The sequence below is a fragment of the Orcinus orca genome, chromosome 1 (genome assembly GCF_937001465.1).
Source record: "Orcinus orca chromosome 1, mOrcOrc1.1, whole genome shotgun sequence".
Classification (NCBI taxonomy): domain Eukaryota; kingdom Metazoa; phylum Chordata; class Mammalia; order Artiodactyla; family Delphinidae; genus Orcinus; species Orcinus orca.
Window position 1 is genome coordinate 95,027,452 of NC_064559.1, and position 17,234 is coordinate 95,044,685.

Below are 17,234 nucleotides of genomic sequence, written 5' to 3' on the forward strand. Positions count from 1 at the left end.
TAAGAAGCATGGCTAATTTGGGCATGTAAAAAAAAAAAAGGCAGGAAATGTTAGGTTTTCCAACATCATGGCATCTATCACATTCTATGTTGCATTACAGTCACTACCATATAATTCTTTGGATCCTCTGCCACATTTAGCATAGTACTTTGCACACTGCAGCTTCCTAAAAAAAAAAAAGAATACTAGCATTTTTTCCAGGAAGACTAAATGAAGACAAGCCTGAAGGACTATGGTAATAATCTCATTAAATGGTATGGGTGTAACAAAGTAAAAATCAGGAGAATGATTCCCCTATGGCCTTTGGCCTGTAAAACCTTAGTTAAGAGTAAACAAATCTTTAATGATTTTCAAGCATTATTCTGTGCCACAGTTGCCACACTATGACCTCCCTTTGCCTTGTTAGTCAAGGACCTAGCTCCATTTGGCTGTAATAACAATTACAAATAACACAGGGAAATGTTTATCAAGAAGTATACAGGTCTGAGAAGGTCCACCATAACCTTCTTCTAGTTGACATAACATAGAAATTGTATTTTCATAGAGTTAAGTCTTTTACTATTGAGAAGCTATATGGAAATTTACCAAGACTGAATTAAATTATAACAAGGGAAGGAGATTCAACAAAAATCACAATAAACAAGTATAAATGATTTTACCTAATGACTACAAACAGATTCAACCATATCATTCCACCAAATCATATCTATCACAGATGATATAGTAACAAATATTAAATACATTATATGTATAAACATATGACAGACAATAAAATAACTATATTAAAGACATTATATACAATATAATATGTATATATTATATGTGTTTCAATTTGTATATTAGTGCACACAAACTGAGATTTTTAAGGTCACATCTCTATAAGAATTCTGAAACTGGGACAGCTTTTAAAAAGTATATTTATTCTTAGAACTGATCTTAAGAGTAAATTTAATGAATGTCCTTGTAACTCGTTTGTTCTACTAGTTAAAATTGTGTATAAACAATTTAGATGTAAATCTAACCTGTAGCTGTTTTTCTGGATGATACCATCTGATGTGTCTTGCTCCTCTTTAGCAGAAAATCCTAGAAGATGCCTCCTTTGATTTGTAGGGTTCACACCAGGATTCATCCTCCTGGAATCTCGTTCCAACATACTGAAAATTTTAAAATGTTAAGAAATAATTGAAATAAAAATGTCATACATACACATCCTACGTGTAGCTCTGAAGCAAATCAAAATTCTTTTGTAGCTCTATACACACAGCAAGAATACTAGGCACAGAAGCAAGTCAAAACAGCTTACTGATATGGTCAAATCCCTAGCTTGGCATCCTGTACATATATGAAAAATAATTTTGAAAATAATTTTTATAAGTATAGAAGTACCTTATTTATAACCTGTTTAGACAAAGTCAGTATTCTATATGCTTTAAAAACTATAATTATGTGTGTGTGTATACATATAAAGTAGAAACACGTACATAAAAAGTAGAAATAGGTACATATAAACGAATTCTAAACTCAGATAATAACTGGAATAAGAAGTCTTAGATGCTGCAAACTGATTATTTTCAATGAGGAAATACTTCGAATGAAATGGGAATTTTTCTATCAACAGCCAAATTCTTTAGATTTTCACAATCCCAGAAGGCAGGCTATCAAATAAAGCTAACAGAGATTTTTTTAAATGCCTATGAAAGTTTCCTACTTACTTCTTTCTCCCCACTCTCCCTAATTCCTTCTTCATGTATTTGGGGCAAACATATGTATATCAATATCAATCAAATACTGCAATAGTTATTTAACACTTTTATTCATTCATTCATTCATTTATTTATGGCTGCGTTGGGTCTTTGCTGCTGTGCGTGGGCTTTCTCTAGTTGCGGTGAGCGGGGGCTACTCTTCGTTAAGGTGCGCAGGCTTCTCATTGTCGTGGCTTCTCTTGTTGCGGAACAGGGGCTCTAGGCGTGCAGGCTTCAGTAGTTATGGCACGTGGGCTCACTAGTTGCGGCTTGCAGGCTCTAGAGCACAGGCTCAGTAGTTGTGGCGCACGGGCTTAGTTGCTCCGCGGCATGTGGGAATCTTCCTGGACCAGGGCTCAAACCCGAGTCCCTTGCATTGGCAGGCGGATTCCTAACCACTGTGCCAAGCAGGGAAGTCCCAACACTTTTAGCTCATTAATCAAGGGCTTAGAAATTTGGCTCATCAATAAGATATCTTGTGTGTGTGTTTAATTTTACAATGCCACACATATAACTTACACTAGTCATAATCTTCTTGAAATTCAACACAAAGGGAATTTCCCTAGAAAAGCACAAAAGAAGGGATACCAGATTCTATTTAGAGGGATGAAGTAGAGGAGGAAAATAAGGCTGACGAGAACGTCACAGTTAAGGGTCCTGTGATTCTAAGAGAAAAGGATTTCTTTGAGGTTTAGTAATTTGCCTCCAAATTTGGGGAAAGGGATGTTAGGTGGAAGCAAAAAGCAGGTACACCTCTCTAGACTCTTTTTCTGATATCTTATTATGTTCCCTATTCTCCTCAATTCTTTACCTCCAGAATCACTGCCTTCCAGTGGTTCTCAACAGGTATGCTGTGGCACTCTGGCATACTACAAACTCTTCAAAAGTGTACCACCAAATTATGATCATTGTATAAAATTTAATTTTGCTACAACTGAGGCTACATTTTGTTACAATTGTATTTTTCAGACAGAGTGTTTACCTGAGTGGTCACAAACAGTATAAACCCTTCTGCAAACGAGGTAAAAGGCCTAATGGAATGTCCAAGTAAACTCAGGAAAACTTAGTTTGGTGAGTATTTTAGAAAACATGAGATAAGCAGTGAACAAAACAATTTTGTCGGGAAGCCAAATGAAGAATGTGATGATAACTGCAGAATATATTTTTTCTTTTTGAAATTTATGTTTTTGAAAAGTGTTTACTTTTTAATCCTTTCAAGTGTAATGCTAAAAATTTTACTTAGGAAAGTATGCAGTAAACAAAATCAAAGTTAAGAACTTTCCCGCCAGTTTACAACATCTCAATTAATTCACCCCCTACTGGCCCACCCCTCCATTGCATTAGTGAAATATCCACATAGTAACATTCCTGTTTGGTGGAAGTACTCCCTCAACCCCGCCAATCCCTAGAAGAAGCTCTATCACCCTAACTATTTAAGAATTGCGTATGCGGCCCACCCACACTTTATTTCCATTGGACAGTGTTGAGCTAAAGCTCCTGGGAAGGAACGGTGTTTGGGAGGGGAGCAAATTCTGGGTTGTCCCTCCCTGGGATTCACTTCAATAGGGTCCTCTTTTTTTTTTTTTTTTTATAACTAGAAATGCTTTAACTAGTACCACCAGTCTCGGTACTAGTTCTGGACTCTGCGGCTATTCAGACAAGTCTAAGCAAGCCTTCTTCCAATGTCCAAAGACACCTAACATCCCCCGCCCCTCACTCCAGGCTTTCTTTTTCAAGGCTTTAGTTTCTTCCATATGTTCCTCTTTAGAGTACAGTCTTAGGTCCCTTCAGCATATTTGGTCACTCCCCTCTCAATATGTTTCTCAGAGATGGGTCCAGAACTGGCCACAACACTTCTGAGGTAGTATGACCATTATAGGATGGAACGGGGTAATTCCTTCCCATGTTCTAAATATTATTCTTCCACCAATATACCTAATACCAGGTAGGCTTTTTTGGCAGTTACATCATACTCTATATTGAGGCTGGTATAATTAAAACTCCAACTGTTCTCACAAACTGATTTTGGACTATTACCTTCCCTTCCTTTCCTCTCCTCTCTCACTTCCAATTCTGAAGTTATATAATTGAGCTTTTTGATCCAGCTGAATAATTTACATCAAATTCCTCTTAAAATATCATTCAAGAACTTTTAGAATCCTAATTAGCAAAAGAAATTCTCCTTCTAAGCAAGGAACAACATACCATCAACATCCTCAACTGAGTTGTCATTAAGATATCGAAAAGAACAGAGCCAAGAAATTGAGCCCTGCAGCATGCTCCCAGGGAGCGCCTTCCAAGTTTGTAAAAACGTAAGTTAAACCACTTATGAATTAATTGTAATATATCCTAGACCAAAATTCCCTGTCTTGACCATAGAGATATTACAAGACTGTTAAACATTCTTCTAAGATGCAAATACAGTATGACAGCAGCAACTATTTTTTGAGCACCTACTATGTACTAAGGAATGAAAACTCAAAGAAAGTTGAGGCTCAAAGAGTTTAAACAGTTTGCCCAAGTCATGCTGTGATATGGTGAATTATAAAAAGAAATATATATTTGGTCACAACATTTTCCTGGCACAAAGCTCCTAAAACCCTTGGAATTTCCCAAGTGATAAGACCCATAAAGGTGCCTTTTGCTATGTCAATGAGGTGAGCTGGAAGGCCCTAGGTTACCTAAGGATAGAGAGAACCATAAGAATAGAGAGTTGGAACTTTCAGTCCCACCCACCACCCCCCAATTCCAGGGAGGGGAAAGGAGCTAGAGATTGAGCTCAATCACCAATGGCCAATGACTTAATCAACCTGTCTCTGTCATGAAGCCTCCATTAAAACCCAAAAGGAAGGGATTCAGGGAGCATCTGGGTTGGTGAAGATTCAGGGACAGTGGTGAGCTTGAAGAGGGCATGGAAGTTCCCTGTCCATTCCCCCATACCTTGTCCTATGCAGCTTTTCCATTTGGCTGTTCCTGAGTTATATCTCTTTATAATAAACAGGTACTCTAGTAAGTAAAGTGTTTCTCTGACTTCTGTGAGCCACTATAGCAAATTAATTGAACCTGAGGTCATGGGAACCTCTGATCTATAGCCCGTTAGCCAGAAGCACAGGGGACAACTTGGATTAGCGATTGATGCCTGAAGGGGTGTAGGGTAACTCTTGTAGGACTGAGCACTTAACCTGTGGGATTTGACACTATCTCCACACTATCTGTGTCAGAATTAAGTTTAATTGTAGGACACCCAGCTAGTGTCTGAGAATTGCTTGGTGGTATGGGAAAAACCTCCCCACACATTGGAACTGGGTGATCAGAACACTTAGGGAGAACTGTTTGGTGGTGTGGAAAAACATACATTGGAATTGGTGTCAGAAATATAAGTGCTCTGAGTAATTAACAAAGCCAGGATTTGGGTCCAGGATTAGAACATCATCACTGCATTATGTTGACATTTCCCAGAATGACTGATTTTTTTTTAAGTTGTTTCAAACTAGTTTATTTAGTGGTTCCATTTTCACTCCTCAATAGATTTTATGTATTTCTCATAGGCTTCTTCACTCATTAGTTCATCTAGTTCTGAAGGGTTACTGAGTGTCATCTTGATCAGCCAACCATCTTCATAACAAGATTTGTTGACAAGTCCTGGATTTTCTGCTAGAGCTTCATTAATTTCAGTTACTTCTCCTGATAGAGGAGAATAGAGTTCACTAGCAGATTTCACACTGTCCAAAGCACCAAATTCCTCGTTTGTTCAATTTTGTCCCAACTTCAGGCAGACTATAGTAAACAACATCTTCTGAAGCTTCCTGTGCAAAATTGCTGATTCCCACTGTTCCAACACCGTTTTCTGTTGTTACCCATTCATGTTTGTCTGTGAATTTACGACCCGACAGCAGAACGGGGCCGGCGACCGCCCGCAGTCCCCAGGGCTGCGGCGGGCAGGGCGCGTTGGGCGCAGAGATGGCGCGCAGGCTGCCGACCGCGCGGCCCGCACGCTCCACGCCACTCGCAGCGCCATGTTCGCAGCCAGAATGACTGATTCACTCATTTATTCAACATGTACTAGATACCTATTATGTTGGAATCATATTTGATGCTAAAGACTCAAAGATAAAAATCAAATACTGTGTGTGTGTGTGTGTGTGTGTGTGTATGGCAGGGGGAAGAGTGATACAGACAAAAGATAATAGAGGGATTAGCAGCATAACAGCGGTTAATGCCAAATGTTACAGAAGCATATAGCTAGGGCATTTGATCTTTACCAAGAGGATCATGAATTTATCTTAAAATACAAGCAGTAAATAAACAGGTGGAAAGGAGGATGTGAGTGAGAAGGCATTTCATGTAGATAGACTAGTATATGAAAAAGGACACAGTCATAAGAGAGTATGTTTTGCTTGGGGAATTGCAAGTAAAGCAGGAGAGGGTATGTAAGTGGACATGTGCATGTGCAAGCACAGTGAGAAAGGGATCATCTCAGAGAGAGAAGGAAAAGAAAGGAGACTAACCATAATGCAAGGCTAGATTATTTATGGATGGCCCTGTCTGCCACATTATCATTAAGTCTAGCAATTTATTCAATAAAATAAACAAAACTGGTATGTTCTGTTCTTGTTTTAATTGTGGCTCCCAGTTAACATATCCCTTTCTATATCAAAATCTTCCCTATGAACAATATTAAATTCACTGGTCTAATGGGGAAAATCTACCTTCTTTCTTTTAAAAACTGGTATTACATTTGTCTCCTATTCATCTAGACTACTTGATGGTTACCACTGCCAGAAAAACAGCAGATTACTAGAACGGTTCCTCTGCTTTCTTACTTCCTGGCTAGGGATCTTAAAGCTGTTTGCAAGGCTCTCATAGTTAACTGCCAAGTCAAAGTGGCTGCTGTGGCTTCTAGGAGTAGTTTCTATCCTTTTCCTTTCTTGAATCCTACTGTCAACTAGCAACTAACACACTGTGTTAGTTCCTCTGGATCAGAATGCACCTTCCCCAGCACAGTGATTCTCAGAGTGTGGGACCTGGACCAGCAGCATTAGCATCACCTGATAACTGGTTAGAAATGCAAACTCTCCGGCCCCATTCTAGACCTACTCACCCAAGAACTCTGGGAGCAGTGCCTAACAATCTGATATACGCCAATGTTTGAGAGCCACTGTTTTAAACTAATCTTGTTTCTCATAACATCTTTCCTACCTCAATTCCCTAAAAGTTACACGTTGTTCACAATAAATCCAACAGAAGTGGACAGTTTGGGGAAAAGGATGGGGAAGTCAGACGAGAGGCATGTGGAAGGACACAATCAAAAATGATTTATGTGGGCTTCCCTGGTGGCGCAGTGGTTAAGAATCTGCCTATTAATGCAGAGGACACGGGTTGGATCCCTGGTCTGAGAAGATCCCACATGCCGCGAAGCAACTAAGCCCATGCGCCACAACTACTGTGCCTGTGCTCTAGAGCCCGCGAGCCACAACTACTGAAGCCCGTGCGCCTAGAGCCCGTGGTCCACAACAAGAGAAGCCACTGCAGTGAGAAGCCCGCGCACCGCAACGAAGAGCAATCCCTGCTCACCGCAACTAGAGAAAGCCCACGCGCAGCAACAAAAACCCAACTCAGCCAAAAATAAATAAATATTTTTAAAAAATGATTTATGTGGTTTATGGATGATTTATGGAGTAAATTACAAGAGTTCGCAATCATTAGTACTTGGAAGTTTTCAAAGAGCTCTTCTACTAATCATTGTTCTTTTCACGATTTTATTACCACTGTGAAAACTGGCATTTTGATTCACAATTTGTGACTGTTGCAAGCAAATGCCTTGAGTTTAACTATCAGTTTAGGTTATTCCATCTGTAACTGGACTGTGCTATAATCACTTAGTAGCTATGCTTCCTAGGAATCAGTTTTAATGTTGATTGGTTTGGCTCATAAGTGATCGCTATTTTTTCCCACTGCCCACGTGAGTAATGATTATTACAGTGTAATGACAATATATGTTTACCGCTACTTTAGTAACTTTTACCTTTTTTTAGCCTGAGGGCTCACTCAGATCTCATTCAATGGACTCCACAAAAAGGATCTTCACAACACTTTTATCATACAGAGTCAACAAAGCATTTTAAACAAGGAAGTGGGTCAGAGAAGAGGCAAAAATAAGGATCCAAACAGTCTATAAGTCTCAATTTTATTATCTACCCATTGGGCCAGGAAGTATTTTGAAAAGGCAATATATTAATTTTAGAAAGAATCTTTTAAAGTTTTTCACTTTTTTGTTTTTAGTTGTTGTTGCTATTTGGTCCCAATTCCTTGCAAATTTTTTTTAAAGTCTTAAAATGAAATTTCTAAAAAAATAAAGTGTAATGAAATTTCTCAAGCTAAATTACAGAGAAGCTGACTGTCCAATTCAGCTCAAAACAACTATATATGCTTGAACCTATGAAATGACCTATAGAAACTAATTTTAACCATCTAAATAACTGCAAATTTACATTTCCCTTGTTTTTATTAATATCTGAAAGACATAAAGGAGTTTTATTTTACTGCCAGAATTCAAGACTGTCTTAGTACAATTTGGACAACACAAATATTAAGAAAGGAATTTGACAGTCCTTATAATGGCCAAATGTACAAAAGAGTATGAGAAAATTACTGTTGATATGAACTTTTAGATTCTTGGCATGAGTGTTTTATATCATTCAATGTCCCTTTTTGTTAATTTTGGGAAAAATAAATTTCCAAGAACACAAGGAGATGACTCAGAGTCACAATAAGAATTAGTATAATGATTAACTGTTTATAGATCATATTAATATGGCAATCTAATCACTTTTCATAATTAGCTTAAATCAGATTCTGTTCAGTATTTTTAAATAAACTAATAAATATTTTTTTAAATAGAAGTCTCTATGACCAGAAACATGCTACCCTGCAAGAATCACAACAGTTTTAAGCCTTCGAATAATCATTACACCAATAAACCTTGCTCATGCTGTGGGTCAATGGGCCTGAAAAGTACAGATTAATAAAACACAAGTAATTTCAATTTCCCCAAAAGTCTGGAAAAAGTATTATAAGAATTGTTACTTTACTTTTTCATTTATGAAATTCTAAAAGCCAACAACTGTTTTAGATTATTTATGAAGCCAACTTAATCCTTAAGATATGATTTCAGATACCCAATTTTCATACCAAGTAGCTGAACAAAAAATGGCAAATCTCCAAATCTATTCTTCCCTTTGCAAACCTGTTTCCTTATGGTACAAGTTGGTCAATTTTAAGTTCAAGCCATCTCAGCAGTTAAGAATCTTACTGGTTCCCATCCCCAAAAGATATCCATATGCTGCTATTCCTCTTCCTGAGAACTGCACATGAAAAAGTGAAATCACTTTAAGCTGGAAAGAGCATGAAAATCCTCAGGTTTTAATGTGGAATACAGGAAAGAACACAAAATTTGGAGTCAAGAGATATGGATTCAACGTGTGGCTATGAGACTCTCCAATTGAGTCGCTCTGGGAAAGTCGGTTAACTTCACTGAACCTCCAATTCCTCACATGTAAAATAGGAAAAATAAATATTTCACAGGGTTTTTCAAAGATTCAAATGAAACGATGGATGTGAACATGCTTTATAAATCGGAAAGTGCTATGTGTCCCACAGATGACACAGCAGTTAGTGGCACAGCTTGTCTTCCTGCCTGCCAGGTTCAGGCTATTCTCAACATAGCAACTGGAAGGATTGCTTTAACATCTAGGTCAGATTACTATGTCACTCCTCTGCTCAAAACCTTCAGATGGCTCTTCATTTCTATCATGGTAAAAGCCCAAATCCTTACAATGACCAAGGCCTCACTAAATTTAACCCCTCCACCGTATCTCTCTGGCATCATCTCCTACTACTCTCCCCCTTGCTCACTTTAGTCCAACCACACTGACCCACTTGCTTTTCCTTGAACATGCAAAGCACACTTCCACCCTCGCGCCTTTGTACTGGTTGTTCCCTCTGTCTGGAATGCTCTTCCTCCATATATCCATATGGCTATTTATCACCTTTAAACCTTGGTTCAAATGTCTACTTTATAGTGATCACTATTTAAAACTACAATTCCAACAACCACTCTCACACTTGTAAAACCGTTTACCCTACTATATTTTATCCCTTTGTTCTATTATTTCACTTATTATGTTTATTGTCTGTATGTCCCTGTAGGTACAGAGACCTGTTTTGTTCGAGGACAATGCTTAACCCATAGAAGGCATTCTTTTTTTTTTTAAATAACAAATAAATGAATTTTATTTAACATTCTGCCTCATGCCAGGAGAAAAAATCCAGATCTTTATTTTAGGGAAACTAACCCACAACTCAAGAACAGCAGGTGGTAAACTCATTATTATACCAGATCCAGGAACAGGAAATGATGTTAATTTTCATTGCAACTGAGGCTAAAGACAGGGAGTTCCCAAGGGAGTTCTCCGAATCTTAAAAAAGCTATTTTTCTCTGTTTATTGAATGGTTCACAGATGATTTTTGCAGACTTTGTAGTAAATCGAGGTAATTTACTAGAACCAGAAATTTGACTGAAGGAAGAAATAGATCAATAGTTGAAATGTGTTTTTTTTTTTTAATCCTCTAAACCTCTTCTCAGAACCAGGGATTACCAGACCCTGAGAAGAAACACCTACTTTTTACAGTGGCAGTTTGCCAAGTGAGCCAACAAGAGCAAGAAAACAACCTGAGATTCTTTCATCCATTCAGTGAAAAATTATAAAGCAAGCACTCTTCTAACAGGCGATGATCAGTCTTGGAACCCAGCCACTATACTCTGAGGAAGGCCAAGCAACTTGTGGAGAGGCCCAAATGAAGAAAAACCGAGACCCTCTAGCCAATGGCCCTGGCTCAGGTCCCAGCTCAGGCCAGCACCAACCTGCTGGCCTGATGAGTGAGCCAGCTCGAAAGTAGGTCCTCCACCCTGAGCCAACCCCGTTGACACTCCATGGAGCAAAGCAGCACTGTTTCTACTGAGATGTTGAATTTCCCAAACTGCAGATGTTTCAGCAAAGTAACTGACTGTTATTGTTTTAAGCCTTTAAGTTTTGGGATGGTTTGCTACACAGCAGTAAATAACTAATACACTATAGTTATTAAATTGCTGAAGTCAATGAGTCAATGTTTAATACAAAAAGTTTGTGTGCAAACAACTCTTTGGTATCCTCTCACTTGAGAAAGGCACACTCTACTCATTCTCAATGTCAAAAAGATGCCTGTAAATTTGAGTGCAATCTCTTCTATTATATTCCCACCAATCCCATCAACCCATAAAATATATATTTTCTCCTTTCACATCCAATCTTAAGCTTTAGGAAAATGGGTAAAGTTACTGGATAGAGTCCTAACTCCTCTATCTGTAAATACCAACTTTTTCTCTACATGGATCGCTGTTGTTCTATTAATGATTAACACAAGGGCTCCAAAGGCAGACTGTGAACCCTAGCTCTGCCAAACGTTAGATGTGACTTCAGTTTCCTCATCTGTAAAATGGAGATAATACCACTTACCTTAGAGTTCCAGGAGGAATTAATTTATATAAAGTGCTTAGACTAGTACTTGGTGCAGAGCAAATGTTTGATAAATAAAAGCTTAACACAACAAAACACACAAAAACTGCTACCTTTACCAACCAAGCACAGGTGGTATCAACATACAGCCAAACTCAGATTACTTTGAAACTGTCTTCACTTTTTTATTCATCTTCTTTTTTCCAACGGTCTTATTTCCATTTATCTCTCATTTTCAAATTCACATCACACAAAAAAAAGGGGTGAGAAGGAAAAATGAAAGCAAGTAATGTGGTTTTATTGAGAATTCCAGTAAAAGAGTTGAGATAGAAAGCCATATAAGGCATACAGAGTATCTGTGATTCCCCAATATTAGCTCCTCAGAGCTCATGGATTGTGACAAACTGCCTGGGAACGTAAGACATCAATGCTCGCTTATGTTCACAACACAGACACCATGAAGTCTAGATGCACAGCACACACAGTTCATGCTATACTAGCCATAACTCTGTTAAAAACAATCTGTAGGGCTTCCCTGGTGGCGCAGTGGTTGAGAGTCCGCCTGCCGATGCAGAGGACACGGGTTCGTGCCCCGGTCCGTGAGGATCCCACATGCCACGGAGCGGCTGGGCCCGTGAGCCATGGCCGCTGAGCCTGCACGTCCGGAGCCGGTGCTCCGCAACAGGAGAGGCCACAACAGTGAGAGGCCCGCATACCGCAAAAAAAAAAAAAAGAAAAAAAAACAATCTGTAGAATAACCCTTAAAATATGTTTCAAATGCTTACTGAAATGACAGAACAGGTCAAATCTGGAGAAAATAAGACATTAAAGGCAAACTGCCTAGAAGCAATAAATAATTACATATATATTTTGAAAAATCAAAAGTTTCAAAGTTATTATACTACCTTAATATTAGGCTAGACCTTCACTTATTACAAAAGTAAAGCTGTGTATTCCTCTATTATTTATGTTTTGCACAGCTCAGTACTGAAAATAGTGTTTGAGAAAGCTATTTCAGACAAACCATCCACTAGTCCTTGTTTTATGTTAAAGATCTGTAGTCTAAAGAAAATATCAAAGTAACCAACTTAAACTGACAGTTTTCTCATCTGCCCTAGTCTCTCACTGATGTCCTCTCACAAGACAGAAGCAGCAGAAGTTACCACATTATCTCCTTTTATCTTTGAAAGTGACATAGTGACTTATTCAAGGTAAAGAAGGAAGTTAACAAAGGATGTGCGTTTCTGATTTCAACTGCTTTTCCCTTCACTGTAACAAATCAAGTCTGAGGGGGAAGTAGCCAAGTGATACATGATAAAGCCACTGTGATACTCCTCATAAGCCTCCCTATATATAACTCAGGAAAGCCAAAACTAAAGAAAATCATCAACAGAATTTTCCATGCCCTCAAAACTCAGCTCTTCACTACTGATAGACTCTAAGCCATTTTTTTAAAGGATGAAATCCACAGGGGATAGAAGAAAAGAGAACCAATTACTTTGCACAGACACTTTTTTGAAGAACATGAGTAAATTAGACTATTTGGGAAAAGAACTGCCCTTAGCTCTGCTACCTCTCTGCAATCCCAGATTGAATAACACCTGGTATTTAGATGTATTTCTTCAGTTTATGTGTCACTTTGATAACTGTGGAAAGCACTTTTAGCCAAAAACTTGAATTAGATTTCATTTAAAAACCTGGCTGAACAAAACCATGTATACTTGGTGGTTTGAAGTCTGACATTTAAGTTATACAGTAACTTTTAACTTACAGCCAATAGTGATATCATACAGCAAAGTGTGCTCAGCAATTGAATAAGGAAAAAAAATTGAAGCCAGATTTGGGGACAGGCTCATCTCAGGATAAAAAGCTAGAATTCTTCCCATAAAAATAATGAAAAGCTGACAAACTTGGAGAATATTGGAATTAGAGACATTTTATTTCTAACCAGTTCCAGGCCACTCAAATTCAAAACCATATTCTCTGTGGTTACCTTTCCCCTATAACATAGTCTCATAAGAAAACCACAGAGTAGCTGGTCCTTAAGTAGTACAATTTGCCCTTCCTCATCCAAGTCTGATGTCTCAAACTGTAAAGATTCTGGTTCTTGTGAGGGGACAGCACCCAACCAGAACAAACAAGGGAAAAGTATTATCAATTTCAAACACTTGTTAATTTTTTTTAACACCTAATATATTTAAAACCACCTCTGGATGTTGCCTTATTATTTGCAGGAAAGGAGAATGGTTATAGTGACTTTTTAAATAGTAGAAAGGGAAAAATGTAACAAAGGAATCTATATACTGAAGTCCTATGTGTTAGGAAGAAGTTCCTCTCACAGGGTTCTGTTATGATTCCTGTTCTGTCCAAAACACAGGTCCATAAATTTCCTCAATTATATAATACAAACCTATGACTATACAAGCGTCTGTCTAGAGATTTAATAAAATTTCTCTTATATATATTATCTTCTAATTTAATGGATAAGTGCTCTTACAATTACCATAGGGGTCAATGTATAGAAAGAAATATAAAACTATACACAGTAGTTTTCAACCCTGGACGTACCTCAGGATCACCTAAAGAAAAATACTTTGTTTAAAAATAAATGATTTAAGGACTTTTCTGGTGGCACAGTGGTTAAGAATCTGCCTGCCAATGCAGGGGACATGGGTTCGATCCCTGGTCCAGGAAGATCCCACATGCCATGGAGCAACTAGGCCTATGCGCTGCAACTACTAAGCCCGTGTGCCGCAACTACTGAGCCCGTGTGCTGCAACTACTAAGCCCACGTGCCACAACTACTGAAGCCCGTGCACCTAGAGCCCATGCTCCACAAGAAAAGCCACCGCAACGAGAAGCCCGCACACCACAATGAAGAGTAGCCCCCACTCGCTGCAATCACAGAAAGCCCACGCACAGCAACAAAGACCCAGTGCAGCCAAAAATAAAATAAATGAATAAATAAATTTTAAAAATAAAAATAAATGATTTAGACCCATCTCACTAGATTCCATAGGTTTGGGGTAGGGCTCAGTTAGCTCTCTTTTTAAGATTTCGTAGTGATTATGTACAGGAAAGGTTGAAAACCACTATGAGAGAATTTACCAAAAAGTCATCCAAACTGTTAAGGAGAAAAGGAAAATTAGCAAAACATCAGACAAACTTCTATGATAAAAACTGTAGCCCTACTATACTCAACAGTCAACAAAACTCAGAACGTAACAAAGCTGATAATAAACAACAAATTGCAAGTAGCATTTAGACTGATGTTTTCCCAACTAGCTCTTAATCACCCTGTTTTATAAAGAAGGAATTATTTTTAACACAGTTTGTTGCTGGTTAAACTTTATGTTCGTAACAGAATCTTTCAGAAATTCTTTTATTTCTATCGAAATTAATCTATTTTCCCTTTTTCTTCCCTTATTTCCCCCTCATTTCTTAAATAAATTCAGCTTCCCTCCACGAAGAAATATTTTTACCAGTGTCTAAAATGAACACTGCTCATTTCCCCTACCTCACTGTATTTCCTTGATATCTGTACAAGTCTGAGATTTACATCAATCCTTGGGGCCTGGGAGCAAGTTAAACTTACCTAATGTCAAAACAGTGATGAAGTGCAAACTTAAAACAACAACAAAACTTAAAAATCAAACAGAAGCACAGCATAGAGAAGTAATGAAAAACCATGCCTTTGGTATGAACATCAGGTATGAACTTTGACCACTGAGTTAAGTACGAACCCAAGAGGAGGAAATTCTAAAGATTAAGTCCTCTCCCTAACAAAGAAAATATCTTTCTCAACCTCATAAAATTTAAATGTAATAACCATTTATACTGTACCCTATCCAATTTCAACGTCTGTTAGAAGGTTTAGTGTCTGAAAAATGACTAGAAGAAACTACATTTATAGTGCAGAAAGTAGTAGTAACGAGATAAAGAGAACAGCTATGAAAATTAAGGTATCTTAGAAAATGTACAATCAGAAAAACATAAAGAAAATGGAACCAGTCATAAGAGACCCAGGCCTCGAAAAAAAAATTTTTTTGCCATTTTTATTCTTTTAAGAGGGGGGACAACTTTTTTTCCATTTCTGTATTATACCTTGGTTACTGTCATGTGTCATAAACTTCCCTTGGAATGTCCTTCTCTCCTTCTCTCCTTATAAATCTTTAATTCTACTCTCCTCTGTGAAGTCTTTCCTTATAATAACTCTCTCCATTTATCTCCCTCTTCTCAGTACAACACTCACAACATACACCACATTACTTGGTGCTCACTATGACATTTCCTTGCACTAGTCACTGTTTCATGCTGTTCTCCTTTAGCGTGAACATGATGGCCTATGTGACCTGAACACAGCCTACCCTTTCAGCCCAATTGTTTACCATTCCCCACCATACATTCTATGCTCATTAACATTCAATCATTCATTCATTTAGTCACTCAACCATCATCCAACAAATATTTATCAAGTAGCTACAACACGTCAAGCTCAATCTAAAAGCAAGGTAAGCTCTAGCCATCTGCGACTGCTTCTTACTGTGGGTAAAAGCTATCTTCTTTCACCTCTCTAAGCATTTGTTCAGAATATTGCCTCTGCCTGGAATGCCCTTCCCTCTCTGTCACCATGATAAAAACCTTCTTTGCAATTCAGTGCAACATGTGTCTACCATGTACTACATACACTATGCTAGATGCTGAGAATATATAAAAAAAGGAATAAGGCAGAACTTCTATTCTCAAAAAAAAAAAAAAAAAAAAGGAGGGAATTCCGTGGCGGTCCAGTGGTTAGGACTCAGCACTTTCATTGCCAGGGCCCAGGTTCGATCCCTCATTGGGGAACTAAGATCCCACAAGCTGCTCAGTGAGGCCAAAAAAAAAAAGAATGGTCCATGGGAAACTGTGGAATCTCAATAAAGTAAGCACCACTAAGAATTAAAAAAAAAAAAAAAAAAAGGAAAAAGGAGTCTATAGTGATGAAGACAGATACACCAACAAATAATTAGTAAAATATGATACATTCTATTATATGTATACAGGATAATTTGGGAACACCAAGAAATACTTAGCCCAGCCTAGGGGTGAGCTGAACTTGCTCAACGCCACTTTTGATCTGTAATAACAATTCCCCTGCTTTTCTTTATAGCTATACCATTTATGCACATGCATTCATAAAGTACAGTCTTTCTGATTTGAACTTTCTATAAATGTAATCATACTGTACATATTTTTCTGCAATTTGCTTTTCCCACACAGTATGGTACTTTCTACAAGGTCTGATAAATAGCATTTTAATACCATAATTTAAAACCAAATTTCATTATGACTTCTTTGATCTATGGGTTATTTAGAACTGTGCCTTTTAATTTTTAGTAGTATAGGAGTTCTTAGTTTCATCTTTTTGTTATTGATTTCTAGCTTAATTGCACTAACAGTGAATGTAGTCCATATGTAGTTTTTGAAACTTGCTGATATTTCCTTTATGACCTAGTACAGAGTAATTTTTAACACTTTCATATATGGTTGGAAAACTATGTGTTGATAGATGCCGTATATATACATACAGCCACTAGATCAAATTTAATAATGACAATAATCAAATCTTCTGTATCCTTGCAGATTTTCTTGTCTATGTGGTCTATCAATTACTGAGAGAGGTATGCTAAAATTTCCCATTATGGCAGCAGAATGTTAATTTTCACCTGTAGGTCCATCAGTTATCGTTTCCAAGCTATATTATTAGGAGCATACTAATTTAGAATTATTATACCTTCCTGATAAACTATACTTTTAAATCAGCATGTAGTGACTAGGTCTAATAATACTTTTCTCCTTAAAGTATATGTATCTGATATTAATAGAGTAACTCCAGCTTTCTTTTAGCTACTGTTTGCTTCTCCATCCTTTGATCTTCTACTTTTCTGTAGCTTTATGC

General features: G+C 37.7%; 1 protein-coding gene, 1 long non-coding RNA gene and 1 pseudogene across 5 annotated transcripts in view; 1 reads left to right on the forward strand and 2 right to left on the reverse strand.

Moving 5' to 3' along the window:
* Window positions 1–12,042, forward strand: part of LOC125964256 (uncharacterized) — a 65,762-nt gene extending 53,720 nt beyond the window's left edge. Inside the window, exon 2 of the long non-coding RNA XR_007477099.1 lies at window positions 12,003–12,042. This is a non-coding gene — a long non-coding RNA (uncharacterized LOC125964256). The remainder of the gene's footprint in view (window positions 1–12,002) is intronic.
* ATF6 (activating transcription factor 6) overlaps window positions 1–17,234 on the reverse strand; it is a 222,147-nt gene that overhangs the window by 149,440 nt on the left and 55,473 nt on the right. For all 4 annotated transcript variants that reach the window (XM_049709130.1, XM_049709129.1, XM_049709134.1 and 1 more), the window contains one exon: window positions 1,023–1,154. In XM_049709130.1, coding sequence (XP_049565087.1) covers window positions 1,023–1,154 — 132 coding nt within the window. The remainder of the gene's footprint in view (window positions 1–1,022; window positions 1,155–17,234) is intronic.
* On the reverse strand, window positions 5,202–5,775 carry LOC101283947 (glycine cleavage system H protein, mitochondrial-like; annotated as a pseudogene).